This window comes from Diadema setosum, chromosome 2, assembly GCF_964275005.1.
Source record: "Diadema setosum chromosome 2, eeDiaSeto1, whole genome shotgun sequence".
NCBI classification, from domain to species: Eukaryota; Metazoa; Echinodermata; class Echinoidea; order Diadematoida; family Diadematidae; genus Diadema; species Diadema setosum.
The window spans coordinates 48,889,074-48,908,700 of record NC_092686.1 but is presented as its reverse complement, the minus strand read 5'-3'; the positions used below and the strand labels follow the sequence as shown (position 1 = coordinate 48,908,700).

The 19,627-nt window shown below is 36.9% G+C and overlaps 1 protein-coding gene across 1 annotated transcript in view; it reads left to right on the top strand.

Annotated features, from left to right (window-relative positions):
- Window positions 1-16,208, top strand: part of LOC140246099 (protein artemis-like) — a 65,556-nt gene extending 49,348 nt beyond the window's left edge. The window contains exons 14-15 of the mRNA XM_072325549.1: window positions 13,767-14,416; window positions 15,750-16,208. Coding sequence (XP_072181650.1) covers window positions 13,767-14,416; window positions 15,750-15,956 — 857 coding nt within the window. The 3' untranslated portion in view covers window positions 15,957-16,208. The remainder of the gene's footprint in view (window positions 1-13,766; window positions 14,417-15,749) is intronic.
- Window positions 16,209-19,627: the final 3,419 nt, after the last annotated feature.

Genomic DNA, 19,627 nt, shown 5'->3' with positions numbered 1-19,627 from the left:
ATAGCAGCTATCTGTCTTTATAAAATGGGTTCAAGAATGTAGCCAGATGGAAGCGCTGAAATGAGTCACGTGTGCGTGCATTAATTTCTCACTGGCATGCACGACCTGACGTCACAATGTTTACACTAGCAGCACGCACTCAATCAGTTGTTACAAGTGCGTCGCGCGTTACTATACGCGCTGTCAATCCTGTAAACAACTTCTAGTTCAGGCTGCCGGCCGGCCTTTCTTGTGTGCATAACATGTGTGGCGTACGTACATGTATACTCTTATATGTACAGTACTTATATGTGCGGGATTTCCGAGTGCAACGTGCGTAAATGTTTGGGACGAACATCTTCGGACATCCTGACTCTTGAGCGAGTGCTACATGTAGCTGACTGGTATTGACCCACAAAGGTACGTGAAAAATGCTGTTAGTTTTCGACCCATTTTATAAAATAAATGATGCACAGGATTATTTCGTGGCGTTAGTGGAGATGCAGCTCACTCTCGGGTATTTACAATTGTGAAACATGCACGAGGCGAAGCCGAGTGCATGTTTCACAATTGAATGCAACCGGCGTTGCATTGATTGTTTCACAATCAAATGCAACCGGTGCACGCCCCCCTTTATTTTTCATTGAACAAAAGAAATAAAAAGAAAAAAATGGGGGAGGGGTGGGTGCGCCCCCCCCCTTTAATTTTGTAAACACGCCCCCTCTTTACGGAATTCCTACTTTGAAAGTCTTTGGTAATTACTTTGCTGTGACAGACAGTATAAATGTAGAATCTTCCTTGGTCTCTTCACTGGGATACAAGTGTCCTGGAATGTGTCGATGATGCTTGATACATTGTTTTTATGCTCAAATATCGGTGCTCTTTTTTTTTTTCCAGTGAATGGCAGAAATCCCTTCAAACATACAATGCAGTGCTAATGGTTTCCATGCCATCAGATTCATTTTGTATAGTAGAGGGTCTCAAGGCTGTGGTAATGGTCCTATCCATTCTCAGACAAAGGGTTTGCCAGAAGCAAGATAAGCATGTTGACAGGAAATTGAAGTAATGTTGAGTAAGATTGGTGTGTGGTGACAGATTACATGGTAATCTTTGTAAGAGCCTATGGGATGGTTTCAGACATCAACATACATTACTGACAGGTTTTTGTTTGTTTTGTTTTGTCCACTTTAACCAGTTGAGGACGGACTGATTTTGATATAACATGCATTTCCCATAGACACCTACCCGAGTATACTCGGGACTCGTCCTCAACAGGTTAATCCATACCTGTTTATGTGCTCTAAGTAGACTACTGTATACGCCAATATTTTCGCGTACAGATATTTTCGCGAATCATGGTATCAGTGGCATTTTCGCGAATCATGGTGTCAGTGGCATTTTCGCGTGTTGTTAAATTCGCGATTGATAGTAGGGTCTACTGCCAAGCCCGAGAAACACGTTCAAACACTTGCCAACGTACTCGTAACGTTTTTCCATTTGCATTGTGACTCCCAAACATGAAAATAGAAAAGACACAGTAGAAGATTTATAAAATGAAACAATTACGGCATTGACAAGTACTCAGTACCTACCCAATGTTGCAACAAATAGACAACAAAGTTTCAGAGCTGTGCTAGCGCTAGCGAAAGTTTTACGTGTATCCTATATACACGGCCCTGTCGCTGTACATAAGTGTCGCGCTATAGCTACACCTAGTTGCGCGTTGCATCTGCATGGCCCTGCGCACACGGTGTCTGGTCGGGCTACATGCATCCCTAGACCTCACTCGTGTTACTAACCACGTCGAGCCGGTGTTCAGTCATGTAGGGTAACGTAGCACGGAGATTGCACATTTTAATGCACGTTTAGCATCGTACTCCACTTCCACAATCGGTCGCACCATCGCTCCCGTTACAACGAACACGGTTATAACAAAATTTCGTTATAACGAGGTAAAACTTCGGGTCCCAAAATTATCGCCATTAATGTCTATGGTACAAAATTCGCTTATAACGAACACGGTTATAGCGAAATTTTCGTTATAGCGAAGTCTTTTCCGAGCCCCACGGACAAAGAAAAACAAAAGAAATGTGCTCCGTTATAACGAAATGTGGATCGCCTTCGACAATTCGTAGCGGAACAAGCATGGGCGAACGCTTCACATCACGGTGTGTTCGCTCCGTGTGTTCGCTCCGTGTGTCAGGCACAGTTTCCGTCAATTTTATGCTCTCTTTAATGTAATATCCAAACGAAATTTAAAGGGTACAGTATACCATTCCGTTTCACATATCTGCACAGTGTAAGATGAGTATTCAACCATATGATATAAGCGAGGTTTCCTTATTTTTGTTGTATATTGTATTTGTTCGGTTATAACGAAATTTCGTTATAACAAAAGAAAACTGCCGGTCCCGAGCATTTCGTTATAACGGGAGTGCACTGTAGTGATATAGTATGTGTACATACTGGCCAATGTAACAGCCGCGTTCTGGTCCGGCCAGCGTTGGATGCGTTTTGTCATCAATTTGCACATAAGGTATGACGGGGTAATATTTACGTGTGTCTTTAATTTTGCGATCAGCCCGAAGCTCGCGAAATTCACGAAAATAAAACCCTCACGAAAATAACGGCGTATACAGTATTATGTGAAAGAGACATAATTTATTGGCTATTGACATATGAGTAAAATTTTAAAAATGATGCCTGAGGGAGATTACTAGTGACTCTATTTTGGTTTTAACAGATCTAGAAAATTCTTGGAGAAATGAAAGATTAAGGGCTGTTTCACACAGTATGCGAACAAATTGCTGAGGATGTGAATGTGGGAAAAAAACAAAACTAGCAAAGTCAACATTCATATTTTAGTGTGCAAAAGATTGCCAAAGTTTATGGGAGTTCAGAAGCATTGACAACTTTCTTGTGGGTGTGGTTTTTAGTTCAATGGAATCTTTTTTTAATGGAAATTTCTTGAAAATGTTTTTTGGCCCATGATTTGCCCTTGATTTGTTCTCAAAAATGTCTTAAAAGTCTCATTTGTGTATGAACTTTGCAAGACATACACCATGTTGGAAAAATCTTTCTGAAAGTTCTGCTGATCATCTTTTGATGTTCTTCAGATAGTTTGCATTCATGTACATTGCAAGACATTCTCACAAATGTTTGGTGCATCAGGGGCAAATCTGCACCATGATTGTGATTTCTGATCTCTATGAAGTGCATGGCCGAGGCATCCGACTTCATAGTGACTTAGTATCATTTCATTTCCTTTCATTTTGTTTCATTTCTTAGATTTTGTACAATATAAAACTGTAACATACATCTACACATCAAATAATATAATGATTAAAAAAAAAAATGTTTGTAAACCAGAGAGAATTAAAATTTTGATTAAGGTTGCAGAAGGTCAATTTCAACCAAAAGTTGCATTTTTCCTATTTTTTAAATAGGAAATAGTTTAAATTTGTCAGAGAAAATTAATTAGTTAAGTGTTGTTTTGTTTTATGTATTGTATTTGGGGAAGTTTTCAGAACTGGATCTTTTTTTTCTGATTTTTGGTACTTTGTATTAAGAATTTAAAGGGTTTTTTCAGGCACTTTTACAGTGCATGACCCAGCTCCTCCATAAGGCTCAAAGAATTGTTTTTACATATATTTTAGTGACAAGTAGAAGGAAGGCGCACTTTGTTCTGTAAAACTGAACATATTTATTTATAATGATATTCCCCTGTTAAATATGCCAAATAGAAATAACAAAACAGAGGCAAAAGTTTAAAAGGGTTGAAATGAGATTGCCAAGGCTAAGAATTGATGAACTGTTATGGCATCTTAGACTTATCATTCTCTTCCTTATCGCCACTATCATAACTATCATCAACATCATCCTCACCATCATAATCATCATCACCATCATATCTATCAATATTGTCATCATCATCATAATCATCATCATCATTATCATCACCATCATCATCGCCATCATTATGAATTATACCAGTGAGGTGGGACCAATATGATTATGTATATCATATGTTTATATACAGTCATTATTTACGGGCCGGTTTTGTCCATTTTGATTTCCCCCTTTGTATTGTTGAATATGTATATTTATAGGATTTATATCTTTGCACATGTATTTATCATTATGTATATTTTGTCGTTTTTTCTGCAACAATGGATGTGAAATAATTATTTCATTTTATTGGGCGGATTTAATGTAATTTATTGGTAATGAATTTCGCGAATGAGTTATTTTTGTGTGTTTCTTAGGTTAAGTATATGCTGATATAAGTTCATTTTTTTTTTCGTCTTGAAACAGCTGTTCATGTATCATGTTTGTGTGTAAATGTACTTGTATACTTGTATATATTTGTGTAACTGTCAATAACCATTATTGCGGTGTGATGGACTGGGTCCACTGTATTTTTTTTTTCCTTGTACGTACCTGCCTGTGGGCAGGTAGTATCCTAGGATTATTATTTATCACATGCTTTAATTTGCAATGGAAATAAAGTATGCTATACTACTTTTCTAAGCAATTTTGTTTATACTGTTTAAAAGCATACAGTTTAAGATTCACAAAAACACACTAATATTTACTATATACCCTTATTCAGGGCTTGACACTAACGGTGGCCCGGTGGCCCGGTGGCCCAGGGCCACCAAAAATGAAAGTCGGGCCACCAAATTTCAAAAAAGGGCAAATTTGGAAAAATTTTGAAAAAATTTTGAAAAGTATGTCAATAAATTCGTAACTTTTTGCGCCGGAAATTAGCAGTTAAATTTCTTTAAAGGATGGATGAAAAGGACTGAATGAGTGCCCGAGAGTGAGTGTTGCAAGTTTGTTGAAGTTATTTATGAGTAGATATGTCCAACTTCTAATTCTTACTATCATAAAACTTAAATATTTGACTCATTAAAAGCAAAGGACTTTTAATGTTTATACCCCCGCCAAACGAAGTTTGAAGGGGGTATATAGGAATCAGCGGACGGTCGGGCGGTCGGGCGGTCGGTCGGGCGGTCGGTCGGGCGGTCGGTCGGGCAGTCGGTCCGTTGCAAATCTTGCGTCGCGAACTACTTCCTCAGTTTTCAACCGATTCCCATAAAACTTGGCACAGATGTGTGCCTTGGGTTGTAGATGTGCAAGACATATTTTTTGACAGTACCCAAAAGTATGTTGCCATGGTAACGGCATATTATGGGCAAAAATGGGTACAAATCTTGCGTCGCGAACTCCTCCCACAGTTTTTGATCAATTTTTATGAAATTAGGTACAGATGTTCATCTGAATATGTTAATGTGCAAGACACATATTTCCGCAGTGGCAAAAAGTGCGTTGCCATGGTAACGGCATGTTATTGGTAAAATATAGGGCAAAATGCTTCATGGCAAAACTGCTTCATCAGTGTTCTTCCAATTCTCATGGAATTCATATTGAATGTTTGTCTTAGGATATAGGTCAGCATGACACATTTCTTGACAGTGACAAAAAGTATGTTGCCATGGTAACAGCTCACATATTATGAGCCAAAATGATGGAAAATTTTGTGTTGCAAACTACTTCCTCAGTTTTTGCCCAATTTCCATGAAACTTGGTACAGATGTGTGCCTTTGGTTGTAGATGTGCAAGACGCATTTTTCGACAGTACCCGAAAGTACGTTGCCATGGTAACGGCATATTAATGGCAGAAGATCAAGGAAAGATCTTGCGGATTTAACTACTTCCTCAGTTTTTTGACCAAAGCTTATGAAATGTTGTTTTGACCAAAGCTTATGAAATGTTCTTTGGCGGGGGTATAACCAGTCGCTGTAGCGACATTTCTAGTTTTTATTGTTTCCTTTTTTCGGGACACCAAATTTTTCTCTCGGGCCACCAAAAATTTGAAATTTAGGATTTTGATGGCCCCATCGGGCCACCAAACAAAAAAGTTAGTGTCGAGCCATGCCTTATTCATTCATAAAATACACAATGTGCACTCTGTTGCACTTTGTACTGAGAGTTCATAGAAAGTATACAACTTTCACTCATTCCTGGCTCCTTGCATACAAAGGGTGCTGATGACAAATTCCACTGTCCATGTGACCTCCAAGCAGTAATTTTCCATCAGCTGTATTGCTTTAGATGCTGTATCACAGTGAATTGTTGAGGCACAGAATACATTTCAATGTGTGTATGTTCGATGTCCCAAAAGTCAGTTTTGAGCATTAAGTTTCCCTCATATGCTGCCATAGACTCCTGCAGACAAGCATTGGACTTTTTTATCTACCACAGTACATGCTTGCATCAACAAATCAAGCTGCATCTGCATTGGACTTGAAATAGCTCTACTGGGGGGACATACAATTAAGTCCCATAAGTCACAAGTCCCATAAGTCACACATACAGTTCATAAACCATGCCACCCAAAAGCTGTGCACAACAGCAAAGAGAGAGACGAGAAGGCTTAAAAGCTGGACGATAGTATGCTGACTGTAAGAAAAAACAGTCAGAATATCATGATAGGCAGTGGGAACAAAAAAAAAAAAAAAAAAAAAAAAAACTGGCAATTTCTGCAGCCCAGAAAAAGGAGAAAACTGAATATGAACGCCAGCGCAAAGCTGAATACAGTTGAGTTGGTTTGTTCCACCCTAACTTTTACTCATTTTTTTAGGTCCAGATCACTCTCTTGGTTTTCTTGTCTATCTTGGGGGACCTTTGAGTATGCATTCACTGTTTTACATGTATGATGTGAACTTGGTATATAGTCCCATGGAAACTAGACCTATTGCAAATGTCCCATCAATCACAAATGTAGTTGAGCATCAATTCAATTCAATTCAATTCAATTCAATTCAATTCAATTCAATTCAATTCAATTCAATTCAATTCAATTCAATTCAATTCAATAATCAATTCCAGTTTATTATAAAATCCACTGATCAAAGCAGTCCAAAGACTGAAATATGACAGTTTACAAAGTATAAAATCATCAGTTAACAATTATAATGTCTAAAACGGTGTATGGTATTGCACATAAATATATGATATATGAAATACGTAACTAATTACACATTGAAAAGAATTACACAATATATAAAATGTAAAATTTAAATAACGAATTATCAAAATAAAGGAATTAAATATTGGATAGTAAAGAGTGGTTACGGAAATTGTACAAAAAAAAAGGGGGTGGAATAAAGACTTTGGAGACACACACACACACACACACACACACACAAACAAATGCAAACCGATGTACGGAAAAAAAACAACAACACTTGAGCACACAATGACACACACAATGCCCCGATCCGCTTGCACACATGCATTCACACACTGACACAAACATGAAATACCTGTAAATATGCATATTACACAACAACGAAAGAAGATCACCTCACGATCTACTGAAAAATAGATTATCCTCAGTAAGCTCAGGACTAAAACCATGCAGTGATATACGCTCATATATGTAGCGTTAATTGCTTATAAACAGTTTGGTTATTTGTGGGTTAATAAGATTACAATTCCACTGTCCATGTGACCTCCAGGCAGTAATTTTCCATTAGCTGTATTGTTTTTATGCCTCCGCCACGAAGTGGTGCCGGAGGCATTATGTTTTCGGGTTGTCCGTCCGTCCGTCCTTCCGTCCGTCCGTCCTTCCGTCCTTCCGTCCGTCCGTAATGAATTTTGTGGACAAGGTAACTATCAAAACCTGTTGAGGTATCCTAATGAAACTTGGCATGTATGTGTATTAGGGGGTGAAGTTGTGCCTATCAACTTTTGGGTGTACATGCTCAAGGTCAAAGGTGAAAAGGTCAAGGTCAAATACATAAAATTTCACTATTTCCACCATATCTATTGAATGCCTGAAGATATTTTCTTGAAACTTAGTGTACACATGTATTACCCAATTAAGATTCTCTGGTGAAAGTTTGGGTCATGAGGTCAAAGGTAAAAGGTCAGGGTCAAATACATAGAATTTCACTATTTCCACCATATCTATTGAATGCCTAAAGATATTTTCTTGAAACTTAGTGTGTACATGTATTACCCAATTAAGATTCTCTGGTGAAAGTTTGGGTCATGAGGTCAAAGGTCAAAGGTCAAAAGGTCAAGTAAAAATATTAAAACTTTTTTTTTTCTCCATACCTTAGAAAATTGTTCAAGGTATCTTCATGGAACATAGTATATACATATACTGACTGGAAGTGATTATCTAGAGAATGTAGGGTTCATGGGGTCAAAGGTCAAGTGCAACACTTCAAAATTTTACTATTTCCCTCCTATCATGCAATGCCAGCAGGGTTTTTTTTTTTTTTTTTACACTTGGTGTATGCATACATGTGTAACCTAATAGAAATTCTCTGGAAAGTTTTTTTTTTCTTCTTCTTTTTTTGCCTCAAAGGCCAAAAGGTCAAAGATCAAGTAAAAGTACTGAACTAACTTTTTCCTCCATATCTCGGAAGTGGCTCAAGTTATCTTGAAACTTAGTACATATTATGCATGTTCTACCTGAAAGTGATTACCTTATGAATTTTAGGGTCAAGGGCCAGATGAAAATGGTAACAATTTACTATTCAATTCAGAAATTGCACTTTTTCTCCACACCTGTACCTTGAAAATTACTCAATGCCTAAATGTATGAATGGGTCCTTAAATCCCTAGATACATGCTCTCCTATTCATCCAATTAAACCTAGGTCAAGGAAGGTGAACATTCAACACATTTGTGACAAACTTGTCATTTCAATATTTTGCCAATTTTGTGAAAATGTAATCACACATTGTCCACATGTACTATCTAGACCTATTGGGAAAATCATGCATTATGGCGGAGGCATACCAGTCGCCAAAGCGACATTTCTAGTTAATTGTATGTTTTGTACATTTGTAGGGCAAAGCTACAAAGGGAGACGGATAGAGAAAAGCAACATTTATCTGTCCCATCTGTCACAAATATGTCCCATCATTATGTCCCATCAGTCACAATGGAAAGTGTATATACTTATTCTAATTGTTCATTGTTCATCTGTGTGCTAAATATTTACGATTGTAATTGTTTATAGATTTTTTTTTTTTTTGCTCATTTGATTACAATTCTTAAAGCCTGTTGACTAGATAAGCTTTAAAGTTGGTTGATGTTCCCTTATATACATGAAGTGCATGAAAAGATGTTTCTGCCTATTGTTGAATGTTTCTGACACAATGGCATGTATTATTAAAGGTGTCATCTTGGGGAATATTTCTTCATGCTCAAATTTAGTGTAATGACTTAAAAAGTCATTTAGGTGAAACGTAAATTCCGTGAAATGAGATAGTGTCCCATCAGTCACATTCACTAGTCCCATAAGTCACACAAGATTGCACACAATTTCTGAAACAAATGAAATGAATCAAGTCCAAATCAAGTACTTTTAGTGAGCCCATTCAATGGTTTATCTTCAATCCCAAATCTAAAAACTTTGTCATAAAACTGAGATAGTTATGGCAACTTAAACAAAAGAGCTCGATTTGTGTGGTCCATAGATGTCCCATAAGTCACAATGACATTTCTGAAAATATAGCACCCTATGCAACCAAGCTGAAAGTATACATTTTTGTATATAGTAAGTATCAGCATTCTTCTTACAGTTTAATAAAGTAAAACCATATTTGTGCAGCTGCTATTCCAGATATGCACTTCAGTTATATGGAAAAAAGTATCAAATGTCCCATAAGTCGTAATGGAATTGACCAGAATACACTTCCATTCAATTTCAATTCAATAGTTTATTTATTTCCATCATCACAAAATAAGAAAAGAAAAAGTTGACATAATCCAAAGTGATACAATTTTTTTTTCATTTCTCTTACACTCGTCTGATAAAGGATTTTTTCAATACAATATAGTATACACGAATGATGTCGTAAAAAAGAAACAATGCACTTAAATGACTCTAGAGTGTGCAGTATTTATGTTTGAAAATTAATATCATAATGTGTGTTAAACTTTTACAGAATAGCAGGTGCATGTGTGGATGCATGTAGGTACTCAGAAAAGAAGTCGCAACCACACACACAGACACATACACTTGGTCACAAACCAACAGACAATAGAGAAAAATATAAGGGAAAGAAATGAAAAACAAAAGAGCTAACACATTTGACTTCAACATAAGACAACTATCAACTCTCATGGGACAGGCTTTGCTTGCGAATATTGGAAAATTTGCATTAAGTCACATGTTCTTCCTGTATATGACTTGTCATAGTTCAGCAATGGTGCACACAACATTCACACTTACATTCACGAAAACTGCACACAAACTGCACAAGAATAGTTTCAGCGCCTTTGTCAAAAAAAAAAAACCACAACAACAACATTGGGCAGAAAAAACTTCTCAGCATGTTAGTCGTGCCATGCACATCTTTCACAAATGATTCACCAGCTCAGTGAAAGCAGCCCTTCAGAGCATCCCTGCTGTGAAAAACTGTATGATTAGGCAAAGACAAGGATAGGGGAGTCATTCACATAATAACTCAATGTTTGTATTAGTCATCTACTCTGCTTCATACAGTATGTGCACAGAAGTATGTAGCTGGTATAAATGATATTACAATATATGTTTGTCACCTCTCACTGAATTCAAGGGGCCTTGTGTAAAGGTACAATGTATGAATATGTTTGGACTTCATGCTTTGGATGCTTTTTGTATTAAAGTAAAGCACGGGTAAAGTCATTAACACAGATGTTTTCTTCACCCAGAAAATGCATATTGGGGTGTAATGCTAGTAGTTGACCTCCAAGTTGCCTGCTTCTAACTCTGTTTACAACCACACTGTATGTACAGCAAACTAAGTCCTCTTGTTTTTCTGCATAAAAGGATGTGTACAATGTTCTAATATCTATGTAGAACAATATTTCAAAGCTCACTGCTCACATTATTGAATCTGGCATGTTAGAAAATGTTTCAACCTTTATACACAGCACTGTAAGCACAGCAGTTGTCGTAGAAAACTTGTATCTTGTAAAAACTTGCCTAATGTTGTCATGACAAATACCGTGTACCACCACCAACAGGAACAATACAATGGTAACCTTCAAAATAGGAAAACAAAAAGCATTGTAGTACAATATACATGCACAACATAAATCATGATGGAGCAATTTTATGAGAGTTTACTGTTTCCCACTGGCCAGGTTAAAGGAATTATGCAATGCAAGTGCACATTGACGTGTATTGATTCATGATACTCTTAACATGAAAATTGTAAAAGCAGAAACACTTGCATGAAACCAACGTAAATCGGAGCAGACAGCCTGTTTCTCCAAGAAACTTTCACGAAATGCCATTGCCATTCAATGCATTGTGTAGACAAAAACCTTCACATGTATCTTAATTTTTACTCCTTGCAAATTTGCCAAAAATTTCATGAATGCAGACATTTTTGGTTTCACAGAATCTATTGTTAACATGTGTCATCCATATACACCCACCCACGCATAGTGTGTATGGGGTATAAATATGAATCACTTTGAGGTTGAGAAATCAGTTGCCATGACAACAGCTGTTTGGATCATATCATACAAAATCTGGTGGAGTGAATCATAGAAAATCTAATGAAGTGAGCTGCTCTCTCCCTTTTTGAGGTTTTGAGTCCAAACTCATATGATATCATGATTGCTATGATATGTTATCCTGCGGGACTTTTTTTTTGTGGGTGTCAGTATATCTGTTTCTTACAATGATATGTGGATTTGCCTAACTCCATATAATCTTTTGGGCACTTGACATAAAATTTTGCAGTTTCCAGTATATCATGTTAATATCTTCATTTTCTATGAATTTTGCAGAATGTTTTTCAATGGTTACAGCATTTTTTATATGAACAATTACACACAAATTATGTGAAATATTATGGATTTTAATAGCTTTCTCCCTTGGCTTTTTGAGCATTTAACTTGAAATTTGACACATGTGCCTGATACACCAGTAGATATGTGAGTTTCATCTTTGAGCAATATTTTGCCTTATCTTTTTATATAAATCTGTCAAAGATATTGTGGATTGCTCTAACTCCCTCCATTTTTTTAGCATTTGACTTTAGGTTTGGCACACATGACTGCTATGGTCTTTATTTAGGCAAAACACATGTCGAACAATGCATTGCCATGGTAACATTATTTTTTTGAACAAACAGTTAACAAAAAATGTTATGGATTGAGCCAACTCCCTCAGATATTATTCATCTGGCTTGAAAGTTAGCAAATGCGACTGCAGTACCATGCAGATGTGCAAGCTTCATCTTCTGCCAATGTTTTCCATTAAATGTCGAACAATGCATATCCATGGTAACAGTGTTTTTGAATTTTTGAATTATGCAAAAATATTTCGAATTGAATTAGCTCCATCAGTCTTTGATCACTTGACTTGAGATTTGGCACATGTAACCAGCTATGAGCAAACACTTGTGTCATCAATGCTGAATAGTGTATCGTCATGGTAACAACATTTCTTTTATAAAAAGCAGACAAAATACTGTGGATTGAGTTTATTCCCTCAATTTTAGGTCTAGGTATTAATTGCATTCAGTGACAGTTCCAGTTGATCATAACTTAGTGTACAAAGTAGCTTCATGTAGATGTATTTCATTCCCTCTCATTTTAACTGACAATCCTTATTCATTTATCAAGTCAGAATTTCTAATAACAAAAGATTTTAATCCCTCTTGTATGAAAAGAAATAGGAATTTCAAATTCATGAAATTCTTCCGTCGAGATGTTTTTATTTACAACTGATTGACATATTCCCCAACATGGACGTAAATCATTTACGTCGATGTAGGGCAATATGTCAGTCAGTTGCAATAAAACAGGAATTTATTATCCAACTGCATGTTATTCAATTATTTGTAGTAGATTGGGATATGCATGCATTAATAATATACAAAGGAATGGCTCTGGTTTGTATTTAAGCAAATATGCAAATAGGGCAGTTACTATGAATACTAATTTTTCAGGTGATAAAAGATGAGCATTGTAATCTGTGTGATTACATGAAGCAGGAAAAACATCATTCACTCTATCATCTACATTGTAAGTGGAAATTAGTACACAATATCCTTTGGCAGGAAGAAATTCTTTGACCCTAAGCTTTGCAAAAGTTTAATCAGCCCAACTTAAAGGACAAGTTCACCTTCATAGACATGTGGGTCGAGTGAATGCAGCAACAATAGTAGAACACATCAGTGAGAGTTTGAGGAAAATTGGACAATCCGTTCAAAAGTTATGAATCCTTGAAGTTTCTGCTCAGTCACGGCTGGATGAGAAGACTACTGTACCTTGTGATGTCACATGTGTACGACGATACAAAGAAAGAATAAAGAAAATTCAACATATTTTCACTTTTCTCGCATAACAAAAGAATACTCGACTTCTCTCTTTCAGAAGGCAGGGGAAATAATATTGCCCTTAACATACGTCAGTAACAAGTCAAAGAAATGTGCACTTTATTAAAAAAGTAAAGTTTTGTGAAATTCTCTTTTTATCTTTTTTATATTGTTGTACGCATGCGACATCATGCACTGTAGTAGTCTTCTCATCCAGCAGTGTCTGTGCAGATAGTTTAGAAATTCATAACTTTTGAATGGATTGCCCGATTTTCCCCAAACTGTCACTGATGTGTCCTACTTAAATATTATTGCATTCTCTCAATCCATATGTATATGAAGGTGAACTTGTCCTTTAAATGTGTTTGCATTGTGTGCAAGAAAGATTTGCCACCACTTTGTGTTTAGAATGTTCATGAATTGATTTTGTGTGTGTTTTAGGCAATGAGGAGGAAGACTGGACAGATCTCTTTGACAGCAGTCCAGAGCTGAAGCAATGCACAAAGAAACCACCTCTTCATTCCACTGCTATCAAACATGAAGACAAAGAGCCCAGAAACTATGCAGAGTTGAATGGTAGATCAGATGGGTCTAAAAGTGATGGAGTAGAAAGTGGATGGCAGACTGAGAGAAGAGATGAAGGTTTGTATGGATGCACCTTTGCAGACAGTGATGGTATCCTCTCAGACTCTGACCTTGATGAGGAATCTGAAGACATCTTTGAATCGAGACTTAATCAGCATGATGATTCAATTAAGAGAACCAGAGAGCAGGAACTGTGTGATGACTTGACGATAGATAGTCAGGATTTTCATCAGAACTCGAATGTGAGCTGTGATTCTAAGCTGCAAGTCAGAGTAGACAAGGAACTGATTGACAAAGACTGTCATCAAAAAGGAATACCAGGAGAAAGAAAAGATGATGAAGATGATGATGATGATGAAGCTGAAGAAGATGGAGAAGTAATCAACCCTTCTCAGTCATCAGTCAATGAGGGCAGCATACCATTGTTTTCTGATGACTCACAAGGAGGGAGTCAACAGAGTACTAATTCCACCAGTAACTGGCTGCAGTACCTGCCTCACACTCAGGTAAGGAATCACCAGTAACTGGCTACATTACCTGCCACACACTCAGGTAAGGAATCACCAGTGATTTGGCTGCAGTACCTGCCACGCACTCAGGTAAGGAATGTCTTCAGCCACATGCTCCCAGCTTTGACATTCATTTTCTGGTTTCAGTCAATGTTTTCTCATTGTTTGACCTCTGTCTTGATCGATTTATGTAGTTTGGTGTCAGTGATTTATGGAAATATTCACATTTAATAAAAAATAAAAATATGGAAAATCAGTTTGAGGCAGAGTCAACGTCATGGTAGTAATTGTACGCAGCATTTAAGAAACAGAAAACATCACAGAGTTTTGGAATTAAAAGACAAGTTCATCTTGATATATATATATATATATATATATATACATACCCAGTATACTGATACTGTATGTACATGTATACATGTGGATTGAGTGAATGCAGTAATATTTGTTGTACACATCAATGAAAGTTCGTGGAAAATCGGGCAATCCTTTCAAAAGTTATGACTTTTTGAAGTTTCAGTGCCACCATCGCTGGCTGGGAAGACTACTACAGCTTATGATGTCACATGCGTAGAAAAATATAGAGAAAAATAAAGACAATTTAACATATTTTCACTTTTCTCACATTATAAAAGAGCACTTAAGTTGCCTCTATCAGAAGGTAGGGGAAATTATACCCTTAACATACATCAGTAACAATTTATAGGAACATGCAAGGGGGAAAAAAATGGATTCTCCTTCCAAATACATGTAGTAGCTTGATGGTTTATGAAATATTTGATACTTCCCTCTCTTCCCTGCCAAGTTACAGCATGATTTTGTGGTCACCATTTGATCTTTGTGAACAGAAATTATCCTTGCCTCACATTCAGGAAGTGTGACAGACATTAACTCTTCCATTGTTTTCAAAGAAGGTTGGATCACAATTTGTATTTCCTGGTAGAAGACATGTTTGTTTGTTTGGTTGTTTTTTAGGAATATGAGTAATTTTCATGTCAGTATTGAATTCATCAATTCACTGTTAATTTAGTAAAATCAATCAATCTGCATGAAGAAATACACATAATGGATAATAGCAACATAACTAACAAAATTTTTACATGCACTGTGAAGTGATCATACAAAACTTGGACACAATATGAAGGGTACCTATCCTGAGGAAGGGTACAATTTTGGAGTTAGATGTAATACTGTTTGATGATATATCTCTTGCAGCACTCTGCGTGTGCACTGCAACATCTTATTCTGTGCCAGACCTTGATTTTGAAAAGTAATACAAGAGCAAACATGGTGTTTCATGCATGAATTACTGTTGTTGTTTTTATATCAGAAATCTCCAGTACAAGAAAGAACTAACAACTCTGACTCAAAGGCTGAAGATGAAAGAAACCCAGAAGATGGTGCAAAGGATACTACATTATCTCCAGTGATCATAAGTGATGATTCAGACTCTGATGTCACAAACATTTGCTCTCAGCGAACTGTAGTTTCAGAAGACTCCTCTGTAATTGAGGTCATTGAGATAATACCACACTAGACTTTACTCTGTTTGACCCAAGACTCATCTGTACATTGTAATTAATTTCATTGAGGTAATACCACACTAGATTTTACTCTGTTTGAGCTCAAGACTTGTCTGTGATTGAGGTCACTGAGATATATAATATCATACCAGATTTCACTTTGCTTGAACTAAAAAATCATCTGTAATTGAGGTCATTAAGAAAATACCACACAAAACTTTATTCTGCTTGAGCCCAAGACTCATCTGAGTTTAACATCATTAAGTATATACCGTACAATGGACTCGTGCTATAATGAAGTCCTCGGGTCTGGCATTTTTCTTTTGTTATAACCTAACAAATAAACAATAAAATCATAACGTGGGAGATATTGCGGCCTGATATTCTACTTTGTTGTAACTGGAATTTTGTTGTAGTAACAGTGTTCGTTTTAATGGGAGTGCACTGTACAAGACTTCACTCTACTTGAGCCCAAAACTCGTCTGTGATTCAGATCACGGAGATAATGCCACACTAGACCTCGTTCTGCTTGAACCCAAGAAAATGTAGGAAAATGTCAGAGGAGAAAGGAAAAGAAGTCTGAAGTTACAACAGCCAAGCCTTAGGACTCTGATGGCTGATTGAGGTTCATGACTCTTTGTATTGGTCAATATCTTTGGCAGTCCAGAACAATTTTCTTTCCCATCCTTTCCTTCTTCTTTTTTTTTATGCCTCCGCCACAAAGTGCCTGCGGAGGCATTATATTTTCAGCTTGTCCATACGTACCTAATCAATTTTGTGGACAGTGTAACTAAAAATCATTTAAGGTATCCTAATGAAACTTGGCATGTACACGTATGAGCAGGTGACGAAATTGTGCCTATCAAATTTTGGGTGCACATGCTCAGAGTTAAAGGTTGAAGGTATTCTCTTGAAACTTAGTGTATGCATGTATTACCCGAAAAAGACTAATAGAGAAAGTTTCGGGCCATGAGGTCAAAGGTCATGGGTCAAGTGAAAATGCTAGACTTTCACTTTTTCACCGTATCTCACAAATGGTTCAAGGCATCTTCATGGAACTTAGTACATATGCATGTACTGCCTGACAGTGATTCATTTTGAAAATTTTGGAGTCATGGGGTCAAAAATCAATGTCAAATCCTCAAAATTTCCCCATTTCCCTTGTATCTACAGTGTATGCAATGTCTGAAGGTATTTTCTTCAAACCTAGTGTAAACATGTACAAGTTTTACCCAATAGAGATTCTGTGGGAAAGTTTTTGCCCAAAAATCAAAAGGCCAAAGGTCAAGTGAAATGCTAAATTTCGTGTCTTCCTTCATATCTCGGAGGTGACTCAAGGTACACATCATGAAACTTAGTACATATTTAGGCATGTGCTGCCGGATTTTAAGGGTCATGGGTCAAAGGTCAATGACCAGGTTAAAATTTTAGAATCGTACTATTTAATGCTGAAATTAGTTTTTCTCCATACCTTGGAGATTACTCAATGCGTACACTTATAAAACTGTCAAAAGTCTGAAAATATCCTCAAATCCCCAAATACCTGCTCTCGTAAACAATATAGCCAATCATCCAATCAAACCTAGACCCCGTTTACAGTGCGAGGCTCGGCAGCGGCTGAGCCCACCTTCATTTCGGTGTAAACGCGCAAAAGGCCAAATGCGCGGCCAATTTTAGTCTGGCTTCCAAACCCTCTGCCGTACTATTTCGCTATTCAGGATATTAACCCCCTCAACGTCGAAAACTAGTATAGTTTAAGGTGGTTTTAAGGATTTTTCCCTCGGCAAAGTCCTTTGCCCGAACAGCGACTTTGTCGCCACAGATTTCAGTTGGCAAAAGGGTCTGAAAACCAGACTATACCAAATTGCGTTTGTTTACAAGCAGAGGGCCACTACGACAAAATATTGAAAGGTGTGAATTCAAAGCGCGACCGAGCCCGTCAGTGTAAACGGACAAAATTGCGGGGCTCGGCCTCGCAAGTGAGGCTGGGCTCGGCCGCAGCTCGGCCGCAGCTCGGCCCAGCCCCGCACTGTAAACGGGGTCCCAGTTCAAGGAAAGCCAACACTCGACACATTTGTGACAAACATGTCACTTTGTTGTTGTGTTTTTGGCCAATTATGTGAAACTGTCGTCACACATTGTCAAGAACGTACTGTAGACCTATTGAGAGAACCTTGCATTATATGGCGGAGGCATACCAGTGCGACATTTCTCGTCTTTTTTTTTTTTTTTTTTTTTTTATTGTGGCAGGTTTTGTTACAAAGAAGTGTGAATATCTTGATGCAGAAAAAAAAAAAATAACGTGCCTTAGTCAGCCAAAAGCTTGCCAGGGTTGGACCTCCACAATAATTTATTTGTTTTGTTCATGCTGTATCAGAATATATCAGAATATATATAAATATATATATTTTTTTTTCATATTTCATGCTGTGTATTAAGGAGTAGCTGTCTTTATTCGACCACTGAACTCAAGAGTGCAACACTCTGCAGAGAATAATGTAAGCTTATAAAATGAAATGTAAATGAAATGAAATGAAATAAAATGTCGTATCATTACTTTTCAATGGGAGTTCTGATTATGGCACGTTCTGTGTTTCAAATATTACCACACAATGCATATGATGTCTGTTCAATACATGTATTTGCATGCAGATTTAAGTACAGCTATCTTGCTTAAGTGTCAGCGGTTATTCACATCATAACAACTATAGTACCAGATGACGGGCAAGTAAATTTGTCCCTTCCTTTCAAGTTGTCAGAGGTTGTGTGGATTAGAGATGTGAAATGTAGTAGTCTCATTCCTCCCTATAAGATGTTCAGAGTCACTGTTTACCAGTTACTAGTACATTTTATCCCCCATGTTTGCTCATTTCCATGTTGAGTCAATTATTTTATGTTCTATAGCTTTCATTCACTCTCATTGATTACATGTCAGGTCCTGTCTTTTTTGTGTCAGAAAAAAAAATAGAAAAATGAATTATTTCTGCTATACAAAGCCTTTAAGAACACATGGCCTTCTTTATGTTAAATGTGGTTTACAGTCAGCTGTATATTGAAACATAGTGTGCTAAAATTTGTATCATTCAGGGAGCATACTAGTATTGTGTGTGTACGTGTCTGTCTGTCTGTACGAGGGTTTAGCCTGCTTAAAATTCTATTTTTAGTCAGATATAGCCTGTCAATATACATATTATGTACATTTATTTCTGACTTTGCTATGCAACTGTTAATGTTACCATTATTAGCAATATGTATACAGGTGTATGTGTTTGTGTGTCAAATGTTGCTATTTGATTAGCATGAAATTGAGATTGTTGCAATGAGATATTTAAACTGAATATCACAAAGAATGAACATGTTTCAACAAAAATTGTATACTTGACAGCATCTGATGTCAAAGTTATTTAGTGCACATCCCTGTTTAGACTGAAATAAACATTTTGCTTATTTCAGATTCCTGTACGTGTTATGTGTATATTGATTTTCATTTAAGAGTGATAACAAATTATGGCTCAGGAGATTTTGTCAGCTTGCAGCGAGAGGGCCACTATGGAAAAACTTGGTGTACCGTATTTGATAATCCTTTTTTTTTTTAATACTAAAACTAGAGATACAATAGACTAACTATAAACAGATACACATTCTTAGAAAATTAGATCATTTATTTTCGGGGTAAAATTAGAGT